At 38.9% G+C, this 26,355-nt stretch overlaps 1 protein-coding gene and 44 non-coding genes across 45 annotated transcripts in view; 44 read left to right on the forward strand and 1 right to left on the reverse strand.

Moving 5' to 3' along the window:
• Positions 1-24,338, reverse strand: part of LOC146168935 (uncharacterized) — a 93,879-nt gene extending 69,541 nt beyond the window's left edge. Inside the window, exons 1-20 of the mRNA XM_083386313.1 lie at positions 24,218-24,338; positions 23,065-23,199; positions 21,580-21,687; positions 21,144-21,296; positions 20,647-20,727; positions 20,269-20,405; positions 19,720-19,861; positions 19,292-19,425; positions 18,512-18,865; positions 18,309-18,478; positions 17,986-18,130; positions 17,124-17,739; positions 16,704-16,885; positions 16,469-16,666; positions 14,640-14,860; positions 13,647-13,742; positions 11,770-12,185; positions 11,160-11,323; positions 10,906-10,983; positions 10,267-10,405 (exon numbers count right to left, since the gene is read on the reverse strand). Of these exons, the coding sequence (XP_083242439.1) occupies positions 10,267-10,405; positions 10,906-10,983; positions 11,160-11,323; positions 11,770-12,185; positions 13,647-13,742; positions 14,640-14,860; positions 16,469-16,666; positions 16,704-16,885; positions 17,124-17,739; positions 17,986-18,130; positions 18,309-18,478; positions 18,512-18,865; positions 19,292-19,425; positions 19,720-19,861; positions 20,269-20,405; positions 20,647-20,727; positions 21,144-21,296; positions 21,580-21,687; positions 23,065-23,199; positions 24,218-24,323 (3,775 nt within the window). The 5' untranslated portion in view covers positions 24,324-24,338. The remainder of the gene's footprint in view (positions 1-10,266; positions 10,406-10,905; positions 10,984-11,159; positions 11,324-11,769; positions 12,186-13,646; positions 13,743-14,639; positions 14,861-16,468; positions 16,667-16,703; positions 16,886-17,123; positions 17,740-17,985; positions 18,131-18,308; positions 18,479-18,511; positions 18,866-19,291; positions 19,426-19,719; positions 19,862-20,268; positions 20,406-20,646; positions 20,728-21,143; positions 21,297-21,579; positions 21,688-23,064; positions 23,200-24,217) is intronic.
• On the forward strand, positions 21-93 carry Trnam-cau (transfer RNA methionine (anticodon CAU)). The gene has a single exon. It is a non-coding gene; the product is annotated as a tRNA-Met (tRNA).
• On the forward strand, positions 175-247 carry Trnam-cau (transfer RNA methionine (anticodon CAU)). Its single transcript has one exon. It is a non-coding gene; the product is annotated as a tRNA-Met (tRNA).
• On the forward strand, positions 330-402 carry Trnam-cau (transfer RNA methionine (anticodon CAU)). Its single transcript has one exon. It is a non-coding gene; the product is annotated as a tRNA-Met (tRNA).
• On the forward strand, positions 484-556 carry Trnam-cau (transfer RNA methionine (anticodon CAU)). The gene has a single exon. It is a non-coding gene; the product is annotated as a tRNA-Met (tRNA).
• Positions 638-710, forward strand: Trnam-cau (transfer RNA methionine (anticodon CAU)). Its single transcript has one exon. It is a non-coding gene; the product is annotated as a tRNA-Met (tRNA).
• Positions 946-1,018, forward strand: Trnam-cau (transfer RNA methionine (anticodon CAU)). The gene has a single exon. It is a non-coding gene; the product is annotated as a tRNA-Met (tRNA).
• Trnam-cau (transfer RNA methionine (anticodon CAU)) lies at positions 1,100-1,172 on the forward strand. The gene has a single exon. It is a non-coding gene; the product is annotated as a tRNA-Met (tRNA).
• Trnam-cau (transfer RNA methionine (anticodon CAU)) lies at positions 1,408-1,480 on the forward strand. Its single transcript has one exon. It is a non-coding gene; the product is annotated as a tRNA-Met (tRNA).
• Trnam-cau (transfer RNA methionine (anticodon CAU)) lies at positions 1,562-1,634 on the forward strand. Its single transcript has one exon. It is a non-coding gene; the product is annotated as a tRNA-Met (tRNA).
• Trnam-cau (transfer RNA methionine (anticodon CAU)) lies at positions 1,716-1,788 on the forward strand. Its single transcript has one exon. It is a non-coding gene; the product is annotated as a tRNA-Met (tRNA).
• On the forward strand, positions 1,870-1,942 carry Trnam-cau (transfer RNA methionine (anticodon CAU)). Its single transcript has one exon. It is a non-coding gene; the product is annotated as a tRNA-Met (tRNA).
• On the forward strand, positions 2,024-2,096 carry Trnam-cau (transfer RNA methionine (anticodon CAU)). The gene has a single exon. It is a non-coding gene; the product is annotated as a tRNA-Met (tRNA).
• Trnam-cau (transfer RNA methionine (anticodon CAU)) lies at positions 2,178-2,250 on the forward strand. Its single transcript has one exon. It is a non-coding gene; the product is annotated as a tRNA-Met (tRNA).
• Positions 2,332-2,406, forward strand: Trnam-cau (transfer RNA methionine (anticodon CAU)). Its single transcript has one exon. It is a non-coding gene; the product is annotated as a tRNA-Met (tRNA).
• Positions 2,487-2,559, forward strand: Trnam-cau (transfer RNA methionine (anticodon CAU)). The gene has a single exon. It is a non-coding gene; the product is annotated as a tRNA-Met (tRNA).
• On the forward strand, positions 2,641-2,713 carry Trnam-cau (transfer RNA methionine (anticodon CAU)). The gene has a single exon. It is a non-coding gene; the product is annotated as a tRNA-Met (tRNA).
• On the forward strand, positions 2,795-2,867 carry Trnam-cau (transfer RNA methionine (anticodon CAU)). Its single transcript has one exon. It is a non-coding gene; the product is annotated as a tRNA-Met (tRNA).
• Trnam-cau (transfer RNA methionine (anticodon CAU)) lies at positions 2,949-3,021 on the forward strand. Its single transcript has one exon. It is a non-coding gene; the product is annotated as a tRNA-Met (tRNA).
• On the forward strand, positions 3,103-3,175 carry Trnam-cau (transfer RNA methionine (anticodon CAU)). The gene has a single exon. It is a non-coding gene; the product is annotated as a tRNA-Met (tRNA).
• Trnam-cau (transfer RNA methionine (anticodon CAU)) lies at positions 3,257-3,329 on the forward strand. The gene has a single exon. It is a non-coding gene; the product is annotated as a tRNA-Met (tRNA).
• On the forward strand, positions 3,411-3,483 carry Trnam-cau (transfer RNA methionine (anticodon CAU)). The gene has a single exon. It is a non-coding gene; the product is annotated as a tRNA-Met (tRNA).
• Positions 3,565-3,637, forward strand: Trnam-cau (transfer RNA methionine (anticodon CAU)). Its single transcript has one exon. It is a non-coding gene; the product is annotated as a tRNA-Met (tRNA).
• Trnam-cau (transfer RNA methionine (anticodon CAU)) lies at positions 3,719-3,791 on the forward strand. The gene has a single exon. It is a non-coding gene; the product is annotated as a tRNA-Met (tRNA).
• Trnam-cau (transfer RNA methionine (anticodon CAU)) lies at positions 3,873-3,945 on the forward strand. Its single transcript has one exon. It is a non-coding gene; the product is annotated as a tRNA-Met (tRNA).
• Trnam-cau (transfer RNA methionine (anticodon CAU)) lies at positions 4,027-4,099 on the forward strand. The gene has a single exon. It is a non-coding gene; the product is annotated as a tRNA-Met (tRNA).
• Trnam-cau (transfer RNA methionine (anticodon CAU)) lies at positions 4,181-4,253 on the forward strand. Its single transcript has one exon. It is a non-coding gene; the product is annotated as a tRNA-Met (tRNA).
• Trnam-cau (transfer RNA methionine (anticodon CAU)) lies at positions 4,335-4,407 on the forward strand. The gene has a single exon. It is a non-coding gene; the product is annotated as a tRNA-Met (tRNA).
• On the forward strand, positions 4,489-4,561 carry Trnam-cau (transfer RNA methionine (anticodon CAU)). The gene has a single exon. It is a non-coding gene; the product is annotated as a tRNA-Met (tRNA).
• On the forward strand, positions 4,643-4,715 carry Trnam-cau (transfer RNA methionine (anticodon CAU)). Its single transcript has one exon. It is a non-coding gene; the product is annotated as a tRNA-Met (tRNA).
• Positions 4,797-4,869, forward strand: Trnam-cau (transfer RNA methionine (anticodon CAU)). The gene has a single exon. It is a non-coding gene; the product is annotated as a tRNA-Met (tRNA).
• Positions 4,951-5,023, forward strand: Trnam-cau (transfer RNA methionine (anticodon CAU)). The gene has a single exon. It is a non-coding gene; the product is annotated as a tRNA-Met (tRNA).
• On the forward strand, positions 5,105-5,177 carry Trnam-cau (transfer RNA methionine (anticodon CAU)). The gene has a single exon. It is a non-coding gene; the product is annotated as a tRNA-Met (tRNA).
• Positions 5,413-5,485, forward strand: Trnam-cau (transfer RNA methionine (anticodon CAU)). The gene has a single exon. It is a non-coding gene; the product is annotated as a tRNA-Met (tRNA).
• Trnam-cau (transfer RNA methionine (anticodon CAU)) lies at positions 5,566-5,638 on the forward strand. The gene has a single exon. It is a non-coding gene; the product is annotated as a tRNA-Met (tRNA).
• Positions 5,869-5,941, forward strand: Trnam-cau (transfer RNA methionine (anticodon CAU)). Its single transcript has one exon. It is a non-coding gene; the product is annotated as a tRNA-Met (tRNA).
• Trnam-cau (transfer RNA methionine (anticodon CAU)) lies at positions 6,177-6,249 on the forward strand. Its single transcript has one exon. It is a non-coding gene; the product is annotated as a tRNA-Met (tRNA).
• On the forward strand, positions 6,330-6,403 carry Trnam-cau (transfer RNA methionine (anticodon CAU)). Its single transcript has one exon. It is a non-coding gene; the product is annotated as a tRNA-Met (tRNA).
• On the forward strand, positions 6,486-6,558 carry Trnam-cau (transfer RNA methionine (anticodon CAU)). The gene has a single exon. It is a non-coding gene; the product is annotated as a tRNA-Met (tRNA).
• Trnam-cau (transfer RNA methionine (anticodon CAU)) lies at positions 6,793-6,865 on the forward strand. Its single transcript has one exon. It is a non-coding gene; the product is annotated as a tRNA-Met (tRNA).
• Positions 7,101-7,173, forward strand: Trnam-cau (transfer RNA methionine (anticodon CAU)). Its single transcript has one exon. It is a non-coding gene; the product is annotated as a tRNA-Met (tRNA).
• On the forward strand, positions 7,255-7,327 carry Trnam-cau (transfer RNA methionine (anticodon CAU)). The gene has a single exon. It is a non-coding gene; the product is annotated as a tRNA-Met (tRNA).
• Trnam-cau (transfer RNA methionine (anticodon CAU)) lies at positions 7,562-7,634 on the forward strand. Its single transcript has one exon. It is a non-coding gene; the product is annotated as a tRNA-Met (tRNA).
• Trnam-cau (transfer RNA methionine (anticodon CAU)) lies at positions 7,716-7,788 on the forward strand. The gene has a single exon. It is a non-coding gene; the product is annotated as a tRNA-Met (tRNA).
• Trnam-cau (transfer RNA methionine (anticodon CAU)) lies at positions 8,023-8,095 on the forward strand. Its single transcript has one exon. It is a non-coding gene; the product is annotated as a tRNA-Met (tRNA).
• Positions 24,339-26,355: the final 2,017 nt, after the last annotated feature.

A 26,355-nucleotide genomic window follows, 5' to 3' on the forward strand; every position in this document is an offset into this window, starting at 1 on the left:
AATTAAAGGAATTATTGTAAGCCTCGATGGCGCAGTAGGCAGCGCGTGAGTCTCATAATCTCAAGGTCGTGAGTTCGATCCTCATTCGGGGCAATTGTTTTTTAAGCAACATATATTTGTTTTTTGTTAAAGCGTACGCAATTTGAAATTGACAAATTGAAGGAATTATTGTAAGCCTCGATGGCGCAGTAGGCAGCGCGTGAGTCTCATAATCTCAAGGTCGTGAGTTCGATCCTCACTCGGGGCTATTTTTTTTTTAAGCAACATATATTTGTTTTTTGTTAAAGCGTACGCAATTGGAAATCGACAAATTGAAGGAATTATTGTAAGCCTCGATGGCGCAGTAGGCAGTGCGTAAGGCTCATAATCTCAAGGTCGTGAGTTCGATCCTCACTCGGGGCAATTGTTTTTTAAGCAACATATATTTGTTTTTTGTTAAAGCGTATGCAATTTGAAATTGACAAATTGAAGGAATTATTGTAAGCCTCGATGGCGCAGTAGGCAGCGCGTGAGTCTCATAATCTCAAAGTCGTGAGTTCGATCCTCACTCGGGGCAATTTTTTTTTAAGCAACATATATTTGTTTTTTGTTAAAGCGTATGCAATTTGAAATTGACAAATTGAAGGTATTATTGTAAGCCTCGATGGCGCGGTAGGCAGCGCGTGAGTCTCATATTCTCAAGGTCGTGAGTTCGATCCTCACTCGGGGCAATTGTTTTTTAAGCAACATATATTTGTTTTTTGTTAAAGCGTATGCAATTTGAAATTGACAAATTGAAGGAATTATTCTAAGCCTCGATGGCGCAGTAGGCAGCGCGTCAGTCTCATAATCTCAAGGTCTTGAGTTCGATCCTCACTCGGGGCAATTGATTTTTAAGCAACATATATTTGTTTTTTGTTAAAGCGTACGCAATTTGAAATTGACAAATTGAAGGAATTATCGTAAGCCTCGATGGCGCAGTAGGCAGCGCGTGAGTCTCATAATCTCAAGGTCGTGAGTTCGATCCTCACTCGGGGCTATTTTTTTTTAAGCAACATATATTTGTTTTTTGTTAAAGCGTATGCAATTTGAAATTGACAAATTGAAGGAATTATTGTAAGCCTCGATGGCGCAGTAGGCAGCGCGTGAGTCTCATAATCTCAAGGTCGTGAGTTCGATCCTCACTCGGGGCAATTGTTTTTTAAGCAACATATATTTGTTTTTTGTTAAAACGTATGCAATTGGAAATCGACAAATTGAAGGAATTATTGTAAGCCTCGATGGCGCATTAGGCAGTGCGTAAGGCTCATAATCTCAAGGTCGTGAGTTCGATCCTCACTCGGGGCAATTTTTTTTCAAGCAACATATATTTGTTTTTTGTTAAAGCGTATGCAATTTGAAATTGACAAATTGAAGGAATTATTGTAAGCCTCGATGGCGCAGTAGGCAGCGCGTGAGTCTCATAATCTCAAGGTCGTGAGTTCGATCCTCACTCGGGGCATTTTTTGTTCAAGCAACATATATTTGTTTTTTGTTAAAGCGTATGCAATTTGAAATTGACAAATTGAAGGAATTATTGTAAGCCTCGATCGCGCAGTAGGCAGCGCGTGAGTCTCATAATCTCAAGGTCGTCAGTTCGATCCTCACTCGGGGCAATTGTTTTTTAAGCAACATATATTTGTTTTTTGTTAAAGCGTACGCAATTTGAATTTGACAAATTAAAGGAATTATTGTAAGCCTCGATGGCGCAGTAGGCAGCGCGTGAGTCTCATAATCTCAAGGTCGTGAGTTCGATCCTCACTCGGGGCAATTGGTTTTTAAGCAACATATATTTGTTTTTTGTTAAAGCGTACGCAATTTGAAATTGACAAATTGAAGGAATTATTGTAAGCCTCGATGGCGCAGTAGGCAGCGCGTGAGTCTCATAATCTCAAGGTCGTGAGTTCGATCCTCACTCGGGGCTATTTTTTTTTAAGCAACATATATTTGTTTTTTGTTAAAGCGTACGCAATTGGAAATCGACAAATTGAAGGAATTATTGTAAGCCTCGATGGCGCAGTAGGCAGTGCGTAAGGCTCATAATCTCAAGGTCGTGAGTTCGATCCTCACTCGGGGCAAGTGTTTTGTAAGCAACATTTATTTGTTTTTTGTTAAAGCGTATGCAATTTGAAATTGACAAATTGAAGGAATTATTGTAAGCCTCGATGGCGCAGTAGGCAGCGCGTGAGTCTCATAATCTCAAGGTCGTGAGTTCGATCCTCACTCGGGGCAATTGTTTTTTAAGCAACATATATTTGTTTTTTGTTAAAGCGTACGCAATTTGAAATTGACAAATTGAAGGAATTATTGTAAGCCTCGATGGCGCAGTAGGCAGCGCGTGAGTCTCATAATCTCAAGGTCGTGAGTTCGATCCTCACTCGGGGGGCTATTTTTTTTAAGCAACATATATTTGTTTTTTGTTAAAGCGTATGCAATTTGAAATTGACAAATTGAAGGAATTATTGTAAGCCTCGATGGCGCAGTAGGCAGCGCGTGAGTCTCATAATCTCAAGGTCGTGAGTTCGATCCTCACTCGGGGAATTTTTTGTTCAAGCAACATATATTTGTTTTTTGTTAAAGCGTATGCAATTTGAAATTGACAAATTGAAGGAATTATTCTAAGCCTCGATGGCGCAGTAGGCAGCGCGTGAGTCTCATAATCTCAAGGTCGTGAGTTCGATCCTCACTCGGGGCTGTTTTTTTTTAAGCAACATATATTTGTTTTTTGTTAAAGCGTACGCAATTTGAAATTGACAAATTGAAGAAATTATCGTAAGCCTCGATGGCGCAGCAGGCAGCGCGTGAGTCTCATAATCTCAAGGTCGTGAGTTCGATCCTCACTCGGGGCTATTTTTTTTTAAGAAACATATATTTGTTTTTTGTTAAAGCGTATGCAATTTGAAATTGACAAATTGAAGGAATTATTGTAAGCCTCGATGGCGCAGTAGGCAGCGCGTGAGTCTCATAATCTCAAGGTCGTGAGTTCGATCCTCACTCGGGGCATTTTTTGTTCAAGCAACATATATTTGTTTTTTGTTAAAGCGTATGCAATTTGAAATTGACAAATTGAAGGAATTATTGTAAGCCTCGATGGCGCAGTAGGCAGCGCGTGAGTCTCATAATCTCAAGGTCGTGAGTTCGATCCTCACTCGGGGCAATTGTTTTTTAAGCAACATGTATTTGTTTTTTGTTAAAACGTATGCAATTTGAAATTGACAAATTGAAGGAATTATTCTAAGCCTCGATGGCGCAGTAGGCAGCGCGTGAGTCTCATAATCTCAAAGTCGTGAGTTCGATCCTCACTCGGGGCAATTGTTTTTTAAGCAACATATATTTGTTTTTTGTTAAAGCGTACGCAATTTGAAATTGACAAATTGAAGGAATTATTGTAAGCCTCGATGGCGCAGTAGGCAGCGCGTGACTCTCATAATCTCAAGGTCATGAGTTCGATCCTCACTCGGGGCAATTGTTTTTTAAGCAACATATATTTGTTTTTTGTTAAAGCGTACGCAATTTGAAATTGACAAATTGAAGGAATTATTGTAAGCCTCGATGGCGCAGTAGGCAGCGCGTGAGTCTCATAATCTCAAGGTCGTGAGTTCGATCCTCACTCGGGGCAATTGTTTTTTAAGCAACATATATTTGTTTTTTGTTGAAGCGTATGCAATTTGAAATTGACAAATTGAAGGAATTATTCTAAGCCTCGATGGCGCAGTAGGCAGCGCGTGAGTCTCATAATCTCAAGGTCGTGAGTTCGATCCTCACTCGGGGCAATTGTTTTTTAAGCAACATATATTTGTTTTATGTTAAAGCGTACGCAATTTGAAATTGACAAATTGAAGAAATTATCGTAAGCCTCGATGGCGCAGCAGGCAGCGCGTGAGTCTCATAATCTCAAGGTCGTGAGTTCGATCCTCACTCGGGGCTATTTTTTTTTAAGCAACATATATTTGTTTTTTGTTAAAGCGTATGCAATTTGAAATTAACAAATTGAAGGAATTATTGTAAGCCTCGATGGCGCAGTAGGCAGCGCGTGAGTCTCATAATCTCAAGCTCGTTAGTTCGATCCTCACTCGGGGCATTTTTTGTTCAAGCAACATATATTTGTTTTTTGTTAAAGCGTATGCAATTTGAAATTGACAAATTGAAGGAATTATTGTAAGCCTCGATGGCGCAGTAGGCAGCGCGTGAGTCTCATAATCTCAAGGTCGTGAGTTCGATCCTCACTCGGGGCAATTGTTATTTAAGCAACATGTATTTGTTTTTTGTTGAAACGTATGCAATTTGAAATTGACAAATTGAAGGAATTATTCTAAGCCTCGATGGCGCAGTAGGCAGCGCGTGAGTCTCATAATCTCAAGGTCGTGAGTTCGATCCTCACTCGGGGCAATTGTTTTTTAAGCAACATATATTTGTTTTTTGTTAAAGCGTACGCAATTTGAAATTGACAAATTGAAGGAATTATTGTAAGCCTCGATGGCGCAGTAGGCAGCGCGTGACTCTCATAATCTCAAGGTCATGAGTTCGATCCTCACTCGGGGCAATTGTTTTTTAAGCAACATATATTTGTTTTTTGTTAAAGCGTACGCAATTTGAAATTGACAAATTGAAGGAATTATTGTAAGCCTCGATGGCGCAGTAGGCAGCGCGTGAGTCTCATAATCTCAAGGTCGTGAGTTCGATCCTCACTCGGGGCATTTTTTGTTCAAGCAACATATATTTGTTTTTTGTTAAAGCGTATGCAATTTGAAATTGACAAATTGAAGGAATTATTGTAAGCCTCGATGGCGCAGTAGGCAGCGCGTGAGTCTCATAATCTCAAGGTCGTGAGTTCGATCCTCACTCGGGGCAATTGTTTTTTAAGCAACATATATTTGTTTTTTGTTAAAGCGTATGCAATTTGAAATTGACAAATTGAAGGAATTATTCTAAGCCTCGATGGCGCAGTAGGCAGCGCGTGAGTCTCATAATCTCAAGGTCGTGAGTTCGATCCTCACTCGGGGCAATTGTTTTTTAAGCAACATATATTTGTTTTTTGTTAAAGCGTACGCAATTTGAAATTGACAAATTGAAGGAATTATTGTAAGCCTCGATGGCGCAGTAGGCAGCGCGTGAGTCTCATAATCTCAAGGTCGTGAGTTCGATCCTCACTCGGGGCTATTTTTTTTTAAGCAACATATATTTGTTTTTTGTTAAAGCGTATGCAATTTGAAATTGACAAATTGAAGGAAATATTGTAAGCCTCGATGGCGCAGTAGGCAGCGCGTGAGTCTCATAATCTCAAGGTCGTGGGTTCGATCCTCTCTCGGTACAATTGATTTTTAAGCAACATATATTTGTTTTTTGTTAAAGCGTACGCATTTTGAAATTGACCAATTGAAGGAATTATTGTAAGCCTCGATGGCGCAGTAGGCAGCGCTTGAGTCTCATAATCTCAAGGTCGTGAGTAAGATCCTCACTCGGGGCAATTGTTTTTTAAGCAACATGTATTTGTTTTTTGTTAAAGCGTACGCAATTTGAAATTGGCGAATTAAAGAATTATTCTAAGCCTCGATGGGGCAGTAGGCAGCGCATGAGTCTCATAATCTCAAGGTCGTGAGTTCGATCCTCACTCGGGGCCATTGTTTTTTAAGCAACATATATTTGTTTTGGTAAAGCGTACGAAATTTGAAATTGACAAATTGAAGGAATTATTCCAAGCCACGATGACGCAGTAGGCAGCGCGCGAGTCTCATAATCTCAAGGTCGTGAGTTCGATCCTCACTCGGGCAATTCTTTTTTAAGCAACATGTATTTGTTTTGGTAAAGTGTACGCAATTTGAAATTGACAAATTGAAGGAATTATTCTAAGCCTCGATGGCGCAGTAGGCAGCGCGTGAGTCTCATAATCACAAGGTCGTGAGTTCGATCCTCACTCGGGGCAATTGTTTTTCAAGCAACATGTATATGTTTTTTGTTAAAGCGTACGCATTTTGAAATTGACCAATTGAAGGAATTATTGCAAGCCTCGATGGCGCAGTAGGCAGCGCTTGAGTCTCATAATCTCAAGGTCGTGTGTTCGATCCTCATTCGGTGCAATTTTTTTTTAAGCAACATATATTTGTTTTTTGTTAAAGCGTACGCAATTTGAAATTGACAAATTGAAGGAATTATTGTAAGCCTCGATGGCGCAGTAGGCAGCGCGTGACTCTCATAATCTCAAGGTCGTGAGTTCGATCCTCACTCGGGGCAATTTTTTTTTAAGCAACATATATTTGTTTTTTGTTAAAGCGTATGCAATTTGAAATTGACAAATTGAAGGAATTATTGTCAGCCTCGATGGCGCAGTAGGCAGCGCGTGAGTCTCATAATCTCAAGGTCGTGAGTTCGATCCTCACTCGGGTGATTTTTTTTTTCAAGCAACATATATTTGTTTTTTGTTAAAGCCTATGCAATTTGAAATTGACATATTGAAGGAATTATTGTAAGCCTCGATGGCGCAGTAGGCAGCGCGTGAGTCTCATAATCTCAAAGTCGTGAGTTCGATCCTCACTTGGGGCAATTTTTTTAAGCAACATTTATTTGTTTTTTTGTTAAAGCGTACGCAATTTGAAATTGGCAAATTGAAGGAAAGATTTTAAGCCTCGACCGTGCAGTAGGCAGCGCGTGAGTCTCATAATGTCAAGGTCGTGGGTTCGATCCTCACTCGATACAATTGATTTTTAAGCAACATGTATATGTTTTTTGTTAAAACTTATGCAATTGGAAATCGACAAATTGAAGGAATTATTGTAAGCCTCGATGGCGCAGTAGGCAGTGCGTGAGGCTCATAATCTCAAGGTCGTGAGTTCGATCCTCACTCGGGGCATTTTTTGTTCAAGCAACATATATTTGTTTTTTGTTAAAGCGTACGCATTTTGAAATTGACAAATTGAAGGAATTATTCTAAGCCTCGATGGCGCAGTAGGCAGAGCGTGAGTCTCATAATCTCAAGGTTGTGAGTTCGATCCTCACTCGGTGCAATTGCATTTTAAGCAACATGTATTTGTTTTTTGTTGAAGGGTACGGAATTTGAAATTGACAAATTGATGAACTTATTCTAAACCTCGATGGCGCAGTAGGCAGCGCGTGAGTCTCATAATCTCAAGGTCGTGAGTTCGATCCTCACTCGGGGCAATTGTTTTTCAAGCTACATGTATTTGTTTTTTCTTAAAGCGTATGCAATTGGAAATTGACAAATTGAAGAAAATATTGTTAGTCTCGATGGCGCAGTAGGCAGCGCGTGAGTCTCATAATCTCAAGGTCGTGAGTTCGATCCTCACTCGGGGCAATTGCTTTTCAAGCAACATTTATTTGTTTTTGCTAAAGCGTACGCAATTTGAAATTGACAAATTGAAGGAATTATTGTAAGCCTCGATGGCGCAGTAGGCAGCGCGTGAGTCTCATAATCTTAAGGTCGCGAGTTCGATCCTCACTCGTTGCAATTGTTTTTCAAGCAACATGTATTTGTTTTTTGTTAAAGCGTATGCAATTTGAAATTGACAAATTGAAAGATTTATTGTAAGCCTCGATGGCGCAGTAGGCAGCGTGTGAGTTTCATGATCTCAAGGTCGTGAGTTCGATCCTCACTCGGTGCAATTGTTTTTCAAGCAACATGTATTTGTTTTTTGTTAAAGCGTATGCAATTGGAAATTGACAAATTGAAGGAATTATTGTAAGCCTCGATGGCGCAGTAGGCAGCCCGTGAGTCTCATAATCTCAAGGTCGTGAGTTCGATCCTCACTCGGGGCAATTGCTTTTTAAGCAACATGTATTTGTTTTTGCTACAGCGTGCGCAAATTGAAATTGACAAATTAAAGGAATTATTGTAAGCCTCGATGGCGCAGTAGGCAGCGAGTGAGTCTCATAATCTCAAGGTCGTTAGTTCGCTCCTCACTCGGGGAAATTGTTTTTCAAGCAACATGTCTTTGTTTTTTGTTAAAGCGTATGCAATTTGAAATTGACAAATTGAAGGAATTATAATAAGCCTCGATGCCGCAGTAGGCAGCGCGTGAGTCTCATAATCTCAAGGTCGTGAGTTCTATCCTCACTCGGGGCAATTGTTTTTTTAAGCAATATCTATTTGTTTTTGCTAAAGCGTTCGCAATTTGAGATTGACAAATTGAAGGAATTATTTTAAGCCTCGATGGCGCAGTAGGCAGCGAGTGAGTCTCATAATCTCAAGGTCGTGAGTTCAATCCTCACTCGGGGGAATGTTTTTTTAAGCAACATTTTTTTTTTATCAAAGCGTATGCAATTTCAAATTGACAAATTGAAGGAATTATTGTAAGCCTCGATGGCGCAGTAGGCAGTGCGTGATTCTCATAATCTCTAGGTCGTGAGTTCGATCCTCCCTCGGGCAATTGTATTTTAAGCTATATGCATTTGTTTTTTGTTAAAGCGTATGTAATTTGAAATTGACAAATTGAAGGAATTATTGTAAGCCTCGATGGCGCAGCAGGAGGCGCGTGAGTCTCATAATCTCAATGTCGCGAGTGCGATCCTCACTAGGGCAATTGTTTTTCAAGTGCGCAGTAGGCAGCGCGTGAGTCTCATAATCTCCAGGTCGTGAGATCGAACCTCCCTCAGGGCAATTTTTTTTCAATTAACATATATTGGTTTTTCGAAAATGCGTATGGAATTTGAAATTGACAAATTGAAGGAATTATTATAAGCCTCGCTGGCGCAGTAGGCAGCGCGTGATTATCATAATCTCAAGGCCGTGAGTTCGATCCTCACTCGGGGTAATTGTTTTTAAGCTACATGTATTTGTTTTTGTAAAAGCGTATTCAACTTGAAATTGACAAATTGAAGGAATTATTGTAAGCCTCGCTGGCGCAGTAGGCAGCGAGTGAGTCTCATAATCTCAAGGTCGTGAGTTCGATCCTCATTCGGGGCAATTGTTTTTAAGCTACATGTATTTGTTTTTGTAAAAGCGAATTCAACTTGAAATTAACAAATTGAAGGAATTATTGTAAGCCTCGCTGGCGCAGTAGGCAGCGAGTGAGTCTCATAATCTCAAGGTCGTGAGTTGAATCCTCACTCGGGGGAATGTTTTTTTCAGCAACATTTTTTTTTTTTATCAAAGCGTATGCAGTTGAAGGAATTATTGTAAGCCTCGATGGCGCAGTAGGCAGCCCATGAGTCTCATAATCTCAAGGTCGTGAATTCGATCTTCACTCGGGGCAATTGTTTTTCAAGCAACATATATTGTTTTTTGAAAATACGTATGAAATTTGAAATTGACAAATTGAAGGAATTATTGTAAGTCTCGATGACGCAGTAGGCAGCGCGTGAGTCTCATAATCTCAATGTCGCGAGTGCGATCCTCACTAGGGCAATTCTTTTTCAAGTGCACAGTAGGAGGCGCGTGAGTCTCATAATCTCAAGGTCGCGAGTGTGATCCTCACTAGGGCAATTGTTTTTCAAGTGCGCAGTAGGCTGCGCGTGAGTCTCATAATCATCTATTTGTTTTTTTTTAAAGCTTATGCAACTTCTCACTCGGGGTCTTCACTCGGGGCAATTGTTTTTGAAGTAACATATATTGGTTTTTCAAAAGCGTATGCAATTTGGAATTGACAAATTGAAGTAAAAATTTTGAGCCTCGATGGCGCAGTAGGCAGCGCGTGAGTCTCATAATCTCAAGGTCTTTTGTTGTTTTTTTGGCAACAAGTATTTATTTTTTATAAAAATTCACAAATTGAAGTAATGTAAGCTTCTTGCTATTTAAAGTAGCATGAATATTTTTTTTAAATCATATGCAATTTGAAATTGACAAATTGAAGTACTTCGATGGCACAGTAGGCAGCGCGTGTTTCTCACAATCTTAAGGTCGTGGGTTCGATTCTCACTTGGGGCAATTGGTTTACCAGCAACATATATATATATTTTTTCGTAAAAGCCTGTGCAATTTGAATTTGACAAATTGAAGGAATTATTGTAAGCCTTGATGGCACAGTAGCCAGCACATAAGTATCGATTTGTTTTATAGAACTCTATGCAGTTTGTAATTGGAAGCCACAATTGCGCAGTGGGCAACGCGCGAGTCATGGCATTTGACTTTTATTCCAGGGTTAAATTTCTGATATGTACTTTAATAAATCCGCGATTGAGCAGTAGGAAGCACGTGATTTTCTACGTCTCTTTTTTGTGTGTATCATATTAGTGGATTATTTCAAGACAATGTTGAATACCGTAGCAAGTATATTTCGTAACTAGCAGTATTCTAACCTGTCCGATCGTACCCAAGTCGTTGCTTGAGCCTTTCTATGGCGACCGAGTGGTTCGAAGAGTGCTCCAATACGAATGAGATGTCCGCCCGGTATTTGTCGAACACTTGTTCAGCTCTTTTCACAAATGATTCGTGTATCTTTACGTACATAACTTGGTTTAAACCATTGCTATTTTGTATTCAATGCTAATTTTTCACAGCACCAAACTGATATTTCGGGCCAATCGAGCTCGATGCAAAAGGTTTAAATATATGATGATACTTTTTAATATTTTGCATAGATGTAATAAGCTGATATATGACCCAACTTTGTCGGCTTAAATTGAAGTGTTGTGGTTGGTACTCAATTATTGCCGTTGCATTCTTGTTACATTTATAATAATATTTATTGGATCTATGGGAATTTAAATAAAACACAGACAGTTTAGGTTGTCGTCTCATGTGATAAAGTAATAAATTAAGCAAGTGAGTTGTATGATTAGTATTGCAATCATTTTTCAAATAGAAGCATTCTATTGTGATATATTTAGGTAAAAATATTTCATTAGCGAAAATACTTGTGAAATAAATTAATGACCCCAACCCTGATGTGCCGTAGCTTAAAATAATTGTACTGTATATAAAAACTACTAAAATACCTGAACATTTTGTCGCATTTGGTTGACGTCATCACTTATAGTTAGGAAGTTTTGACGTGCTTGTAACGTCGTTGTGCTCTACCGCAAAACAAATAAAAATCATGATGCTGTGGTCGACGAACGACTATTCAATTTTGTTTTGCTTGCTTTTTACTTTACTATACCGAAACCAATGAGAACTAAAAGCTACGATTAAGGAAGGCAAAGGTTACCTAAAAAATTACAAGTATGACTGTCGATATTATGCAACTTACCTGTGCGGACAACGCTTCTCGGACATCCGTCAGGCCATCCTCTGCATTATTAACCCGTTCATTGAGCAGAGTATAGTCACTCTCCAGGTTTCTGATGTTGGCTTGTGTTGTCCGTATATCAGCAAAATGGGCGTCCAAAACACCCTTGTTTTCGGCGATAGCATCTGCAAGTTATTGTGTAGCAGAATATCGATGAAAGGACATCGGTATTAGCGTAATAGAGATGGGCATTTTAAGACGTGTATAAGTTCCAGAATGCATTTTAAAAACTAAAAAGAAAAATGTAATTAAAAAGCCTTTTACCAAATTTAACGACTTTAATGATGTTTTGTTAAATTAAAAAAAAAAATCAAACATTTTTAAAGAAAATTAAAATTCGGTATAGTTGGCGAATAATTTTAATTCTATAAATTCAGCCATATTATTGGCAAAATACAGCACCAATAAATAAATACTGTACGGTGGCACAACTGGTCTAAGTATAGGTTTAACGGCAAGATAAATGGAGGGTATGGTTAACGGGATGTATTCCAAAGCAGATACGGTATACGCATCCACGAATAAGTTCCGTAAAAAAGTTTAACCAATAGCTAACGAAACAAAAACGAACCTGTGGTCGACTTGTACTTAAAGTTCAGTTCTGCAAGTCCCTGATCGTTCTCCCGCTTGTTCTCTCCCACCCGACCGTCCAGTTCCGTCAGCGTCTCCCGGAGCCTGTGCACTAAGCCCTCCTGTTCCCCGTCTGTACGCGCGCGCAGCGTCGTCTCATGAAGCAGCGAACGATTCAACGAGTCCAGGCGCTCCTCGTGGCGTGACGTCATCGGTTGAAGGTCGTCCACGCGACCTTGAAGGCGCGTCAGACGGTTGTCCAGGTCGCCGCCGCGCAGGGACTCGACTAGCACCTGCTGGGCCACGTCAGACTGGAAGCCGTCCAGTCGCTGTGTAATGTCATTGAGCGTCTTGTCACCATTGTGCTGCCGCTGGTTTAAGAAGCGATCGCGGTCACGCAGCTCTGTGAGGTTGCCCCTGTAAAACGCGACGGAAAGTGGGGATCTGGATCACAAAATTTCCAGGTTTTTCGAAGAGAAAAGATTTTAAATTTGAAGCTGTTCAAATCTTTGAAGCCTATTTACACGAAAATACTAATTAAGTGGGCGAGTTCTGTATGATCCAATAACTCCAAATGTGTCTTTGTCTTTGAAAATATATGACAATATACGATTTTGGTTTTTGAGCAACAAATTTGTGCTAATCTGAGTAATTAACAACACGCATTTTTTGTATATTTGGAACATTTATGCACTGAACGAAACAATTATTTCATTTTCAAGTAGCCTAACTACAAAAATTCAAATGTCACATATATGAACCAGGGGCTACAGCTTCCTCAGCCCCCGCCTTAATCCACCATGCTTTCATATTGTAGCATACAGTAATTGCGACTGCAAAACTTCTGTTTAGGCAAAGCAAAAGGGGAATGATCGCTTTACAGATACTGAACATTTTAACAATATACTGCCGGAAACGCATAATTAATCAAATCTATTAATTTCTCAGCTCGAAAATACCATTAGCTCCTAAGATCTCAGCACTTTTTGACCATAGAAGACATACCTCTGATCTGACTGACTGTATATGGGCTGACCTAGTGCAAGTGCTTATAATATTCAGATACTAGATTATGTGTTACCAAACAATGTGTCAAGATGATGAAACAGTACACATTTACATCACAGAATAGAAAACAATGTAAACATTGCTTCTAATGTTGCGAGAGCATAAGAACTCTTACTACTTTATTATCATTATAAGAACTCCTACTACTTTTCTACCTTTATAAATTTTAATGTCTTCAGGAGCTGCTTGAACTACATCTGCAAAGTTACTAGGGTTATTACATTTAGAGTGAAAATAAAAAGTCTTATTTTATAGCACTTTAGAACAGAAAATTTGACTTTTTATGACTTTATAACTCCTGAAAGGGAGTCCACACTCCAAAACATCCTAGTTTTTCCCTGAAATTAGTTTCACAACTTTCAGTATCACCAAAAGTTTATATGGATGAATTTTACTTGCCCTCCAAAATTAGGAGGATTTTTAGGAGTCTTAATTATGCTGAAAAGTCCGAATTAACTTCGATCAACACCATTTTTTGTGATTCAATTTACATTAGTTTGGCTGCACACCTGTATCGACAGAGACACTTAAAAATGCTGTACGTTTTAAAGAATTATCAAGTATGGACTCATTACAACTGGTCATTCACTGCGATAATAATCGTTTGGTGAATATTTTAATATAACTTGTTTTTAATTTTTTTTCCAACAGCCCTTAAATACAAGTTATCTCGAAGCATTTGTTGCACATTGCCAACAAACAATACTAGGGTTAACAACGCCCATTTAATTCACATATTTGTAAATTTTGCATCACCCCCTCAAAATTGGAAAGAATATTTTGGTCGACTTAACACATCACCGGACTTACCTGAAGACTCGATCGAGGTTTATTAGTTTTCTCGAAATGTCGTGAACTCTGTCGTCGGTTCGATCAATCTTCTGCTTGGTACTGTTGAGCTGAGCTCTGAACAGATCGAAAAACTAACACATTGCGAAAAAAACATGAACGATCATAGCCTTATAAATTACGCGAAACGAATAAACAACTTATTACGAATAACAACCTAATAATGTTAAAAAAAAAATAATTTTGACTAAAAACCTAACCAAAATACTAAAAATTATATATATATGTATATATATTTATTATATTATCTAGCCATAAGATTTATTAGGTCAGTATATTTAATCAATGCAAACCCCGTTCTTGTTATCGAACTATACATTTCAAACAAGTTTACGCTGTTTCAATACTTTTTTTTCATAAATTTGATAAACTTTTTTTAATTTATTTAACATATCTTACACGACAGAGATTGTAGACCTAAGAAGATAAAAGTGACTTTCCTTAACAGTGGTTTTCAACGTGTGGGTTGCGAGCAAATTGCACTATGTTTATCAACAGATTCGATAAAGACGCTTTTCTGACCTGTATTGCAAAAAAACTATTAACTGCTGTGACAAGAACTAGTTATTGCATCACAATAACGATTATTATGGGCACAGACAATCTTGTCGCCATGATGCAATACCATCCATCACAATTATGCTGCCTTGTGCATGAATTTAATAGATGAGTATTTTTTCAACAGAGTGATATCACATTATTTTTTTTCTGCTATTACACATACACAAATGTATTACATATGCCTGAATCATTTTTGGAAAGGGCGTTAGTTACATTGGGTTGTTAAAATGGGTCGCGGTATGAAAAAGGTGGTAAACCACTGCTTTAAAATATACCTCCTATCCACCATTATCACACTAAAATTTACCAAGACGTTTTCATTACAAACATCCAAAAAATTCGGGCCGACAACAATTAAACGCAACTAACAGTAAACGAATCTAACAGTCGTACCTCAAATCGTCGTGGTAAGATTCCAGCCTCGCGTGGCTGGCATCTACGGATGAGATATCGCGTCGGAGTTCGGTCGCCCGGCTTTCAATGCTGGCCACCGTCTCGTGGAAGCTGCTTATTCCCTGCGAGTTGCGGAAGACCAAGTTGCGCATTCCCTTCAGCGCCTCGATCTTATTGTCGAGCGCCGGCAGCGCAGCAGCCACCTCGTGGAAAGACTGGATCTGCGAAAGAACCGACTATAGTTACAAATACTGGCCTGATAAACTTTTGATTCCAACTTTGCATTTACGATGTTGTTTGTTTTGTTTTTTTCAAATTTTTGTCATTAGTAATTAAAAAACTATGAAAAAAATCTGAGCGAATCACGTTATCATGATAAGACAACACCCCGCCCCTTCCGCAACGATCAACCCCTCACAAAATAACGAAATGGACTTCACATTCACTTGTACCCACAGAAACATATTTTTTTTACATTAGAGACGTACAATCATAAACTTGCTCGCCCATTGTTTAAAGTTTCTTCTCTCCAATATTGTGTTATGCTTACGCGTTTTCTTTGTTGCCACCCCGAATAAACTCCCGACCTGGAGCATACATGAGGTGTCCCCTCACAAGTTGACTCGTAATTCCTATATCTTCCTCAAATATTAGCGCGAACTATCAGTGTTGTAATGACTTAAGTCAATGACTTGACTTGAGTGCACTTTAGTCACTGTTTTTAAATGACTTGACTTGACTTAAGTCTTTTGGGCAAAATGACTTGAATTAACGTAAGTATTTTTGGCAAATGACTTCCAGGGTTAAAATAAAAGCAATCATTTATAAAATTTCGTTATTTATCCCAATCTTTGAACATAAAAGAATTTGCTCGTAATATGTTGCTTTTATGTTTTTTTTACTTGAGTTGCTCATAATAATCGGAGGCGTTTGCCGGTTTTCATAATTTCAAGTTTAAGAGCTGGACTTGAAGTTGACTTGCTCTAACTATGACTTGACTGGGACTTGACTTGGGCAAACGATGACTTGGACTTGGACTTGACTTGTTATTTATTCAAAAAGACTTGACTTGGACTTAAGTTATTTTACAAATGACTTGACTGGGACTTAAGTCATTTCCAAATTACTTGTTTACAACACTGCGAATTACCACCAAACGCAACGCATTTGTGGTTACCACGGTTTAGGCCAGGGGTCGGCAACCTTTTTCTAGTCGCGGGCCAAAACAAAATTTAAAAAGGTCTCTGCGGGCCGCACAAAATGATAACCAAGAATTGTGGTATTTAAATGTTAGAACAACTGTGAATCAGGCAGGCCTCGGATATTTTTTTGCACTTAAAAACGTGTTTAATTACATTTACAGAGGCATTAAAGTGTTAACGCATTTTAAGTTAATCTAGTTCAGTGTTTGTTAACTGTTTGAAGTCAAGGCGCATTTGGCGAGCGAAGCGAGCGCGATTTTGTTTGGCATACCGGTTTTTAAGTTTTTATTACATAGCCGAAAAAAGAAAAATGCTAAAAAATTGATAGCCAATATTTTTTATTACTTTTTCCTATTTTTGGCTACGCACTTGGCAGCCTTCCACGGCGCAACGGTAAAGAATCGCTGATCTAGTTGAAAAGGCAGCATCAAACGTAAACAAACCGGGCGTATAATAAATATTCGCGCGTAGCGCAATTATGTAGTTAAAATAGCCAAAAAGTATGTGAAATTGACTTGTGTCTAATTTGTCAAAGAGGCGGCGGGCCGGATGAATTACATCGGCGGGCCGGATCCGGCCCGTGGGCCGTAGGTTGCCGACCCCTGGTTTAGGCGGTAATTTTTAAACCTGCGTTTCTAGAAGCCGAACTGCAGTGGGTAGGACCAGCAAACCGTCAGGAAGACCTGATGGCAATGGGTAGTTGGGTTGCGAGTTGTTCGGCTCCGCTTTTGTCGTTTGGATGTTGTCTACCCTCTTTGAGATGTTCGAGATTCGACGCACTAAGTCGGCAATAGTCACAAAGTCCATTTCTCCGTCCAACAGAGTCTGAAGGGAAAGGAGGAATTAGGCTCATGGTAAAAACGCCAAGCTTAAATGTATTTCTTACGAGGTTTTTTTCGGCTTCGATAACAGGCAGCATGTCGCTAAATGAGGTCACGTCTGATGCAACCTCTTGCATTGCGTGATGCAAGGAATGGAGTTCGGCCGAGATTGTTTGGTTCAACTGATTAACGTCAGAATGGCGTGCGCAGTGTCGCTTCAGGACTGCCAAAAAATATTTAAAATATCCGCTGCTGATAACAGTAGTGTCACGTGTACTTAATATCAGATTTCTAACAAACATATAGGACGAAACATATAGTGTTATTGCAGTAATATTTCATATAGTAGCGCAGCGATTTAAAAAGTTTCACTTGACGTATCTATTAATTTATTTAGACAATAGCAAATGTTTAAAAGATTTTAACAGATTTATAGGTATGACCAGCGAGATTCAACTTACAAGTGAAAATGCGGAATCGCTTTCTGTGATTGGTGATCAGACGTCGATTTTCCATAACGGTTAAACGAAGTCGCTTTAAACCATTCACCAAAACCTTTGAAGAGGGCGTCGTGTTAGGCACGGCGACACGTAACAACGCAAACGCATTTGTCATGTTGCGCCTCCATGCGGCTAAAGAAGCCGTGACGTCATCAAGGTCATGGCGTAGGTCGTAGTGTGACTGCGATACTGTAAGAGTTGAGCTCTCCTGCGATTCGATCGAGTTTTTCATGAGCGCCATCTCTTTCCTGATGCTTTTAATGTTGTTCGTGTTAAGTAACGTCGTGTTAATCATGCCATTAGGCGGAAATGCCGAACTATCCTTCATGTCAGATCTAGCGGCAACCCCGGCCAGGGCCTCGGCCAGGCCGTCGAATTCAGAACGAGTAACATAGTTCGTGCTATCGAGCTGTTGATTGTCAGAAGATAAAGGTCGAGTTTGCGGCTGCATTTTGTGAGAATTCGAAAGCTCGCGTTCCATTCCAACCAGGGTTCTATTTAAGCTCTGCAGCGACATCTCGTGCTTGTACACCTCGTTGTTCAGATCGGCGAGAATCGTATCGCCCATGTTTATAGCCTGATAAACAAAAACATCTTTAAAGGCTTTTGGCTTGAAGGAACAGCGCAAGAAAAAAATAAGGATTCGTTTAGCTGCAACAGAAATTGTTGGTCCAAAACTTAGTAAAAAGATGACCCTAAAAAATACAATTTTTGCTAAAAAGATAGAAATAAAAGAATATATTAGGAAACCTAAGAATATGTTATGATATAATTGCAAAGTGTATCAAGGACTGTTACAAGTTGATAAACTGTAGAAACTTACCTCAAAAATGCTTGGGATTGTAATCTCGTGCTCAGCTACAGTGAAGCTCATTTGCGATAGCGAAACCGTCGCATTTTCCAAAAGAATTCGAATTTCTTCTAAATCGCTACTCTTCGTTTGCTCGATTTGTTCTCTTGCCCTTAACCTGAACGACGTAAATACGTTTTGGGGATAGGCATACAAACCACACATTTTCTCTCTCTCTCTATATATATATATTATATGTAGTTGAGCAGGTACCAATTAAAAATCATCTCGCCTATCACGTTTAAAACAAAATCTACATTTAAAAAATTGCTTTCCAATACCCAGTAGATATTCACCTTCTGTCATAATCTCCGAGCTGTTGAAAGCCTTCCGCCAGCATGGAAGACTGAACTGTAATACTGGAATTGAGTGTTTCCAAGTCCTCCATTAGCCTTAGAATTCTTTGATCATCTTTTGAATTTGTAGATGCTGATGTGCTTATGGAGCTTCGTGCCAGAAACGGTGACTCTGCGATACTACTAGAATCGGAACTTCGAACGCCACTTTGTTTGATTTCCGCGGCAATTTCGTCTAGCCTTTGACCGTAGTTGTACATCGTGAACTGAAAAATGCGAAAGTCCTCTTCCATGCTGGAAATTTTTATCTCGAGATTGGTAGTAAGATATTCCTCCAACTGAAGAATTCGATTATCCATCTCTATGTTACTCGGAAGATACGGATCTTGGAAAGGAACGCTATTATAATGCTTGGTTTGATTGGTTTCCGACTGAGAATTGCCGGAGTTAGAAGCAGTGCCCTGTTGTTGTTGAAAGATCCTGGTGGAGAGATCCGTCAGAATTTGGTAGTGTCTTGTCACAGTCTTGTTTAAGTATGCTAAGTTGCCCTGCAGAACCTAGAATCATAAATCAAGTGTTTTTGTAAGGTATATTTTATTTAGGGTCAAAACGCAAAAAATCCGTTATTGTTAGATTTTCGACGTTATATAATACATCCTAAACGGACACATCCTTTACACGCCGTATTCAGCGTGGGAGCCTGTACTTGATCGATACTAATAGTTTACTATACAGTATCCTAAACAGTTAATTTTAAAAAAAAACTATTTTTTGAACGTGTGCGGTATTAATATTCGTATTAAATAATTATTTTATTAGGATAAATGACTTGGTGATACATTCAATCTGCCGTTACCTCCGGACTGGTAACTGCATGGTTTGCTCACGCGTTCGACTTGGGTGTTAATTCAAGCAAAATAACACTTTCCAACCAGACTTATTTTGTTAAACTATATACAGTAACATATTAAGCTAAAACCTACATCAACATTTTGACTTTTGGCGAAGGTATTGAACTTTGAAACAGCGTCTACAAGTTCTCCTTGTTGAGTTCCTATGTCTTTCTTCAATCCCGACATCAGCACACCAAATCGATCAGTTGCTATACGCTGGTTTTCTGTATCGAATTGACGTCATTCAAATATTAAACTATCACAAACTTCGTAACTTTGAATTGGAATGAAGTGGCTGTTTAAAATGCTGGCCAAAAAGCCCTTCAATACGAAGTTAAAAACTTTTTTATCACTGATAAGTATTAATAATGGTAGGACGAATATTGGAGTTTGTGTTTCAAGGTTTAAAGTTTAAGCCAAATAAACAAAATTGTATTACAATTGTAGCACCAAATATAAATATTTGTATTTGACAGAAGCACGCCAATATAACTGTTTTGACATTTAGGGGTTCATACCGTTTGTGTGCTGCAAGGCTTCTTGTAGATTGATTACCGCGGCTGTTATCTGCGAAATCATCTCCTGAGATCCTTGATCAGTGTCTCGTGCGCTGAATGATGCTGCTCCAAGGTTGGGGCGACTCTGTTCCTTCTCCAAATTCTGCAACCAAAGAACTCCAAGAAAATGAACGCAAAGCATAACGTTGGTAAGCGGAAAATACTGCATGCCCAGAAAAGGCTAGCGAATTCGTCTGGAAAATACTACGTTTCAGGTGACATTGTTAAAAGATACGTAACTGACGGTTTCGCACAAATTTTCGCAGTGACCTATCATCAAGGTCAACTCACATTAAAAACACGCTTTAATCCATATATTATAAAACTATTCATTTTAACACGATTTTAAGTTTGCTCAAGCAAACATTATTTTCAAAAAGTTTTTTTAAATCGGCCTGTTACAATTTACAAAAAATCGCCTCATATTTAATATGACCCAAGACAGTGGATATCGACAGAACATGTTTTCCAAAGTAGACAAGTTATTTAGCCAAGCATATCTGGTCGTACTTGTATTGCCGATGTGTGGTTGTGTTGAACGGTCTCGATGATACGAATCGACTCACTAATTTCGTCAACAGCCATCTGCAAGTCGTCCATAGGGGTTCCCCCGTAAGCGACACTCGCAAAGGAGGAATCAACGTTGTCTGAAGCAAACATTTTTTTTAAGTTTGCTGGATAGGCATTTGATAACAATAAAGAGGCTACATTGACTAATACGATTCATCGTTTTCATTAATATGTTGAATCTTAATGATAAATAATAATTAACTTTTTCCAAATATATTTGAAAGAATATGTTGAATAATAAGCATCATCTTTATAAGATGCGAATTAAATTTAAAAAAAAAATGAAGCTTCAACTTTTGCCATGTCTATGGCTATAACCTAAGTTGTCGACTTGATTTTGAACGTTTGCAATGTTTTGGTTGATCTCCGTTAAGGTTATTGAAAAGATGGAGCTTTCCTCTGTAAAATTAAAAAAATGTATTGAAAAAACAAATAAATGTAAGATTTACAAAACAACAAACTGACACATTGACACATCACTATACATTGTGTATAACCAATAAAGGGATGCTTGTATGTTATTAAAGAGATAAACATGAAAATAGGCGACCTAGTTTAACTTTTTAACCTGTCATGCGACTTAATACTTTGACTTGAACGCTTTTAAACGCACAATAAATGACTACATAAAAGGTTTTTATTTGATCACAATTCAACTGCTCTTAAACATTTTCAGAAGTCACACCTACTAAATTATACCGCTTCTATTGGAACGTTACGTACAAATGTCTGGTTGTGTTATATAATACCTATAAATTGTTTCCTAAAAATAAATTTCAATGGGTAATATAATTCATTTTGACAACGGTACTTACGCTGTAAGGTCTCTGTTTTTTTGCTAATCATGTTCAGGTTGTTCGCGAAAGATTGGAAGTAGGAATCGTAACCACCAACTACAGCGACTGTGTCGTTCATACGCAAGTTGACATGTTCAATTGCTTCGGTCAACTTCCGAAACTCAGTGGAGTCTGTTTAGCAAATTTACAGTTATTTTATGTTTGCATTGTTTAGCATCTTAAGTTGGGCTACAGATGAAAAACTTAAAAGTTTCAGTTTACTGGTTATTTAATAGCAAACCACATATTTAATGTGGCAATGCTCTCACAACCAGCAGCAATTGAGGTTCACAGCGATGTTAACTTAAGCAAATTATCGCACAAGCAATTCTATAATATGTATACCACATAAATTATAAGATAGCATCAGTTTTCGGATGAACTAAGAGTTTGGATGTATGCGCAATCAACTCACTGACAACATCCTGTTGATGATGACTTATTCGCGAAGAGGACGGATCTTGTAGAGCGGTGACGGATTCCAAAATGCTCTGGATCGACTCATCTTGCTGCCGCTGGGATTCTGTAAAAAGTTGGATTAGTATCATCCACAATAAAAACGTGTCTTATTTTGGACCCAATGAAAGTGCTTAGGGAAGTATTTCTGTCATAAATACACCTTGCCTTTGTAACACGGTTAAGAGAATCAACATTCAATGCTCATTTCAAAGTTTAGGTTCAGTAACATGAAAAGGGGAAAAAACGGTAAGCAAAACAATGATTGAGCCGATGTAGGTTATAACTCATATTAAACAGAGTACCCGTTATCTTTGCTAAATGTTCGCACCAATTATTGGGTTATTAACATTTATATTCTATTGGTCCAAAGCTCCTTCAGGTTATAGAGTGAGGATTCCGTTTAAAGAATTTTATCTCATCGGTAAATCGAGTAAGAAGGAGTCTTGCATCCGTCAACGCAACGCAAATAATTAATCTTATTAGGAAGTTCCTCTCCAAATAAAAACTATACGTTTAAAAACCCGAGTGAAACATAAGATCAGACTTTTGTCGAATGAATATATATATATTTAGCCCATAAGCGCGTCAGCAGAGCAGTGATCGAAAAGCAGAAACCTGCTGCCAATGGTGTTGGATTCCTTAATGATATTTCATTTTTAAATGATCACTTAAGAAGAATCAATAATGCTTAGGGGGAACGCAATTTACCTATTTAAAGTTTTAAATATGTATATATTGTATTAGGCAATAAAAAACCCACTATCACTATAAATCAATTGTATTTAGTTCCATTATTTTATATAATTATTTAATTTTTAATTTTTTTAGTTCGATATTTTTTATTTTGAATTGTAAACGTATGCGAAGTACGTTTGTCGTTTAGGCACTATGTTAACAAACAGTGTGCGAACTTACGCATGGCAAAATCCGAGCGTCCATATCGGATAGCGTCGCGAGAGTCTGCGTTTTATCAAAGTAGCCTTATCGCCAGCAAAAAGGTCCGCTAGATTTTTAGTCAGCTGTTACCTCAATTATGGGAATATTTCGCTGTTTGCTTGGCTGTTTACTTTACGATAACGGCATGGCGGCCGAAACGAGGCGCAAAGTTTATAATTGTTGGACAAAACACTTCCATAGACAAATATTAAACGGTTTCCTCGTGCGTCTGTGCCTCGATCAAAAGTTTATAGCAGGATGGTGTGTTTAAGAGTCCAGTTAAACGCAATAATTTTAACGGGTTCTCCGGTATTCCCCTAAAACCTTTTAGGGGCAGCAAAAATTGCCCTACGTAGCCTAATGGTTTGGAAAGCGGGCGCCCGTCCTTCATAAGCAACGCCTACTGACCGTAGATACGTTGGATTCGCAGGTTTAGTATAATAAATAGTAGAGTATGAAAAAAGGTTGAGCGTCCAGCCCGCCCAAAAGTAACCACGAAATATACCCTCCAGTCGGTCGAGACGCTTCTGCATGTGCGCATTGCTGTTCTTGAGGTATTCCATTTCGGTTCCGATTCCCTTCACCTTCTCCTCGTTGCCGGACACCCGCCGATCATAGCTGTTTAGATCCTGTCGGATCGCTGTTGAGCAGGGTTGCCAGTTAAGAGTTTTTAAAGCCAAATTTGAAAATTTAGATTTTTTTAAACCCCTTTGGATTTTATTTTAAAAAAAATCCATATGAAATTTGGCTTTTTAGGCTTTTTTTAGTTCTATTTAAAAATTTCAGTCTTATGTTAAAAAGAGTTCGTATGTTAAAAAGAGATAACACAAAAAGAGAAAACTTGCCAAAAAATTCACAAAAAGGGAAAAATTGCCAATTTACAAAAAAAGAAACAAATTAAAAAAATTGCCACAAAAAGAGAAATTCATTGTACCAGCATGACCAATTATTGCATTATTTTGTTTATTTTTATGAAAAACATAGGCTTGTTAGAGTTTGTAGTAGATTTGGCTTTTTTTCGAGATACGACCATCTGGCAACCCTGCTGTTGAGAGAGAGAACGAAAAGTCAGCGCCGCGCTTTCTATGGTCCTGGACTTTTGACTTCCGCCTTGCGCAGTGGGTAACCCACTAACCACGCTAATAGGCCGCACCGAGCGTGCCACCCAATGCGTTGCTGGTGCTATTTCAATGAAGGGAAACGCGGCGTCCTGTCGTTTACGCGGGTTGCTGAACTGCACTTTCGAAACCGGATGCGATAGTAGTTCAGGTGAACTACTTGTAGTTCAGGTGAACTACTTGGAGAAACTAGACCCTGTTCACACGGTCCAACTGCCAGTAAGCCACAGTTAACAAAATTAAAAAGGCATGTATGATTGCTGTTGTTGTTTACAAAAAATAAAATCTAGATGTTTTTAAATGTAAACAGTTTTTTAATTTAACGGCGTAAAGAGTTTCGACAGTAATGAAATGGGCAATTACTTTCTCTTTCACCCTTAAGAAGGCGGCTTGGGTAGATTTTCGAAACGTTTGATTAGAAAACGAATCACCAGATGAGCTATTTTTATCAATATAATGCCTTGCAACTGTTTTACACATTTCACTTTTTCGGTTATCCATGCTGCGTATAACTCACGTTAAGGTAAGGCCGACCCTTACCTCCCAATCTCATCGACAGAGTCTGGGTCATCGTCACACGCAGGTTATTCCCCTCGGCCGAAATCTGGCCGCCCATCCGACGCATCTCGTTCTCGAGGTCGTTCATCCTCCGCGCCAGGGCGCCCTGGCTGAAGAAGCCGGGGTTTATATACGGGTAGCGAGCCTGCGGTTGGCCCTGTTGGCGCTGGGACTGGGTCTGCTGCTGCTGGACCGGCCTCTGAGCACTCTGCTGGCCCGAATGGTGCTGGCTTGTCGAGTGTTGCTTCGGTGGGGCCACTCGCGGCGGCACGACCCGGCGGTTGCTCTGAAAGCAGCGTTTTGAAAGTTGTGTTCACATATAACAAACCTACAAACCATAGACTGTACCGGTATGCAAACCTTGCCACAAAAACACACTGACACAAAAACGAGTAGTTCTCGGTTCGGCAGTTTTTCTGAAAGCAGCACAATCTTTGAAAGATCGTTGTTAAAAGTAGGTGCGTTAAGCACACATTAAAGCAGGGGTGGGCAACCTACCGACCCATAACCCGTGTACAAGCACCAACGCAACAAAAACGTGCAGTTTTAGCCGGAAATTAGAACTCTCAGATAAAACTGGAAAAAAAAACAATCTACACTGTTTTTTGTTTTGTTTTGTTCCGAAGTGTTTTAAACTTATAGATATTGACCTTATTGTAAAAATGGTTTTTTTATTGTTTAAAATAGACACACATGAAATCCTTCAGCAAAAAAATGTAAAATGGTCTATAGCCGAAGTGTGGTAAATTTTAATTTTTTTGCATCACTATAATAGCACCACTATAATAAAGAATGTGACCCAACTTGTTAGCAGAGAATAATATTCTTTTTTACAAGAACTTTATACAGGTAACGGCCAAAACGCCACAAGCTACCGACGCTTCTAACCAATGGCACCGATAAATACCAAGTTATAGCCTTTCGACTGTTTTAGCGTAGTTTGGAGCGAAATACTGGCGACTAGCGATACGCGGTTGTATTTTCAACTATATTCTATCCACCAGCCAGAGGAAACTTCAGACATACTACAGTGGCGCCCAAAAGTCGCAAAGTTTTCCATAAAAATTATTGACCATATGTGGTCAACTGTTGGGCATTTTGTCGGGCAATAAAATGCCCATATATTTGCAAGAGAAATGCGCAACGCGCTTATTATCAAAAGGAGTGAAAATATTGGGTAGTATGTTGGCTAAGAGGTTGGCCTACATCAGTCCGAATAAACTAATATTTGGTTGTACTTGCGAAAGCAAATATTAAAAAATACTCCTATTTTGCGTAGATAACAAAAAAAGAGCTCTACAACTTTGTGTTGACGCAGAGGTGAACTTATGTTAAATCATAAAGGCGATTTTTACTCTCCGCCTCGCTACTATTTACTCCATTAAATACAGTTTGCAAAATAAAAAACGGTTCCACTGAAGAGACGAAAAACTCGCATTGGGATTAAACTGTATGTCAACACCTGGTCCACTATAAAAGCCAACAGCCACCGGGCTCCTGACAGCAAACACAGGGCGTGGCCGCAACAGAAGTCAGCAAATAAGCATCGGGGGTCAGGCAAATATGACCTGGTCTATTACTTGTTTGACAGACCTAGTAACATGGTACGTTTCGAGCAACAAGGCAATGCTTCAAGTGAACTTTTGTCCCTGTAAACAAACTGCAATGTTTGGAGTCGTTGAACTTGTTACCTTTACCCCAGTTCAGTCCATTATTTCAGTGGCAGACAATAAATAATTGTAAAAGACAAAAACCAAACCTCAAACACCATCAAAATTACTAAGCTTATACGTTAACAGCATAGGGCGGTTTGGTTGTAGGCACGATGTAATGTTAACAGCAGCAAGTGCCTACATAGACGTGAAGACAATCAAACTAATTGTAAAACTTTACCTATCTCCTAATTGGCTATACATAACGGAAAACGTTTGTTATGTAATAGAATCTACAAGTACCTTAAAAAAAAATAATTTTTGAATAAATATTGTATTATTCTGCTTAAAAGCTTCATGTTTTTACATACATTTCAAGATATATCCGGTGTTTAAACAGCAACTCACAAGTGACAAATGACACAACAAAACCTACCACAGAAGAAGGTGATTAAGGTCAAATAAGCT

This window comes from Ascidiella aspersa, chromosome 1, assembly GCF_963924565.1.
Source record: "Ascidiella aspersa chromosome 1, kaAscAspe10.2, whole genome shotgun sequence".
NCBI lineage: Eukaryota > Metazoa > Chordata > Ascidiacea > Phlebobranchia > Ascidiidae > Ascidiella > Ascidiella aspersa.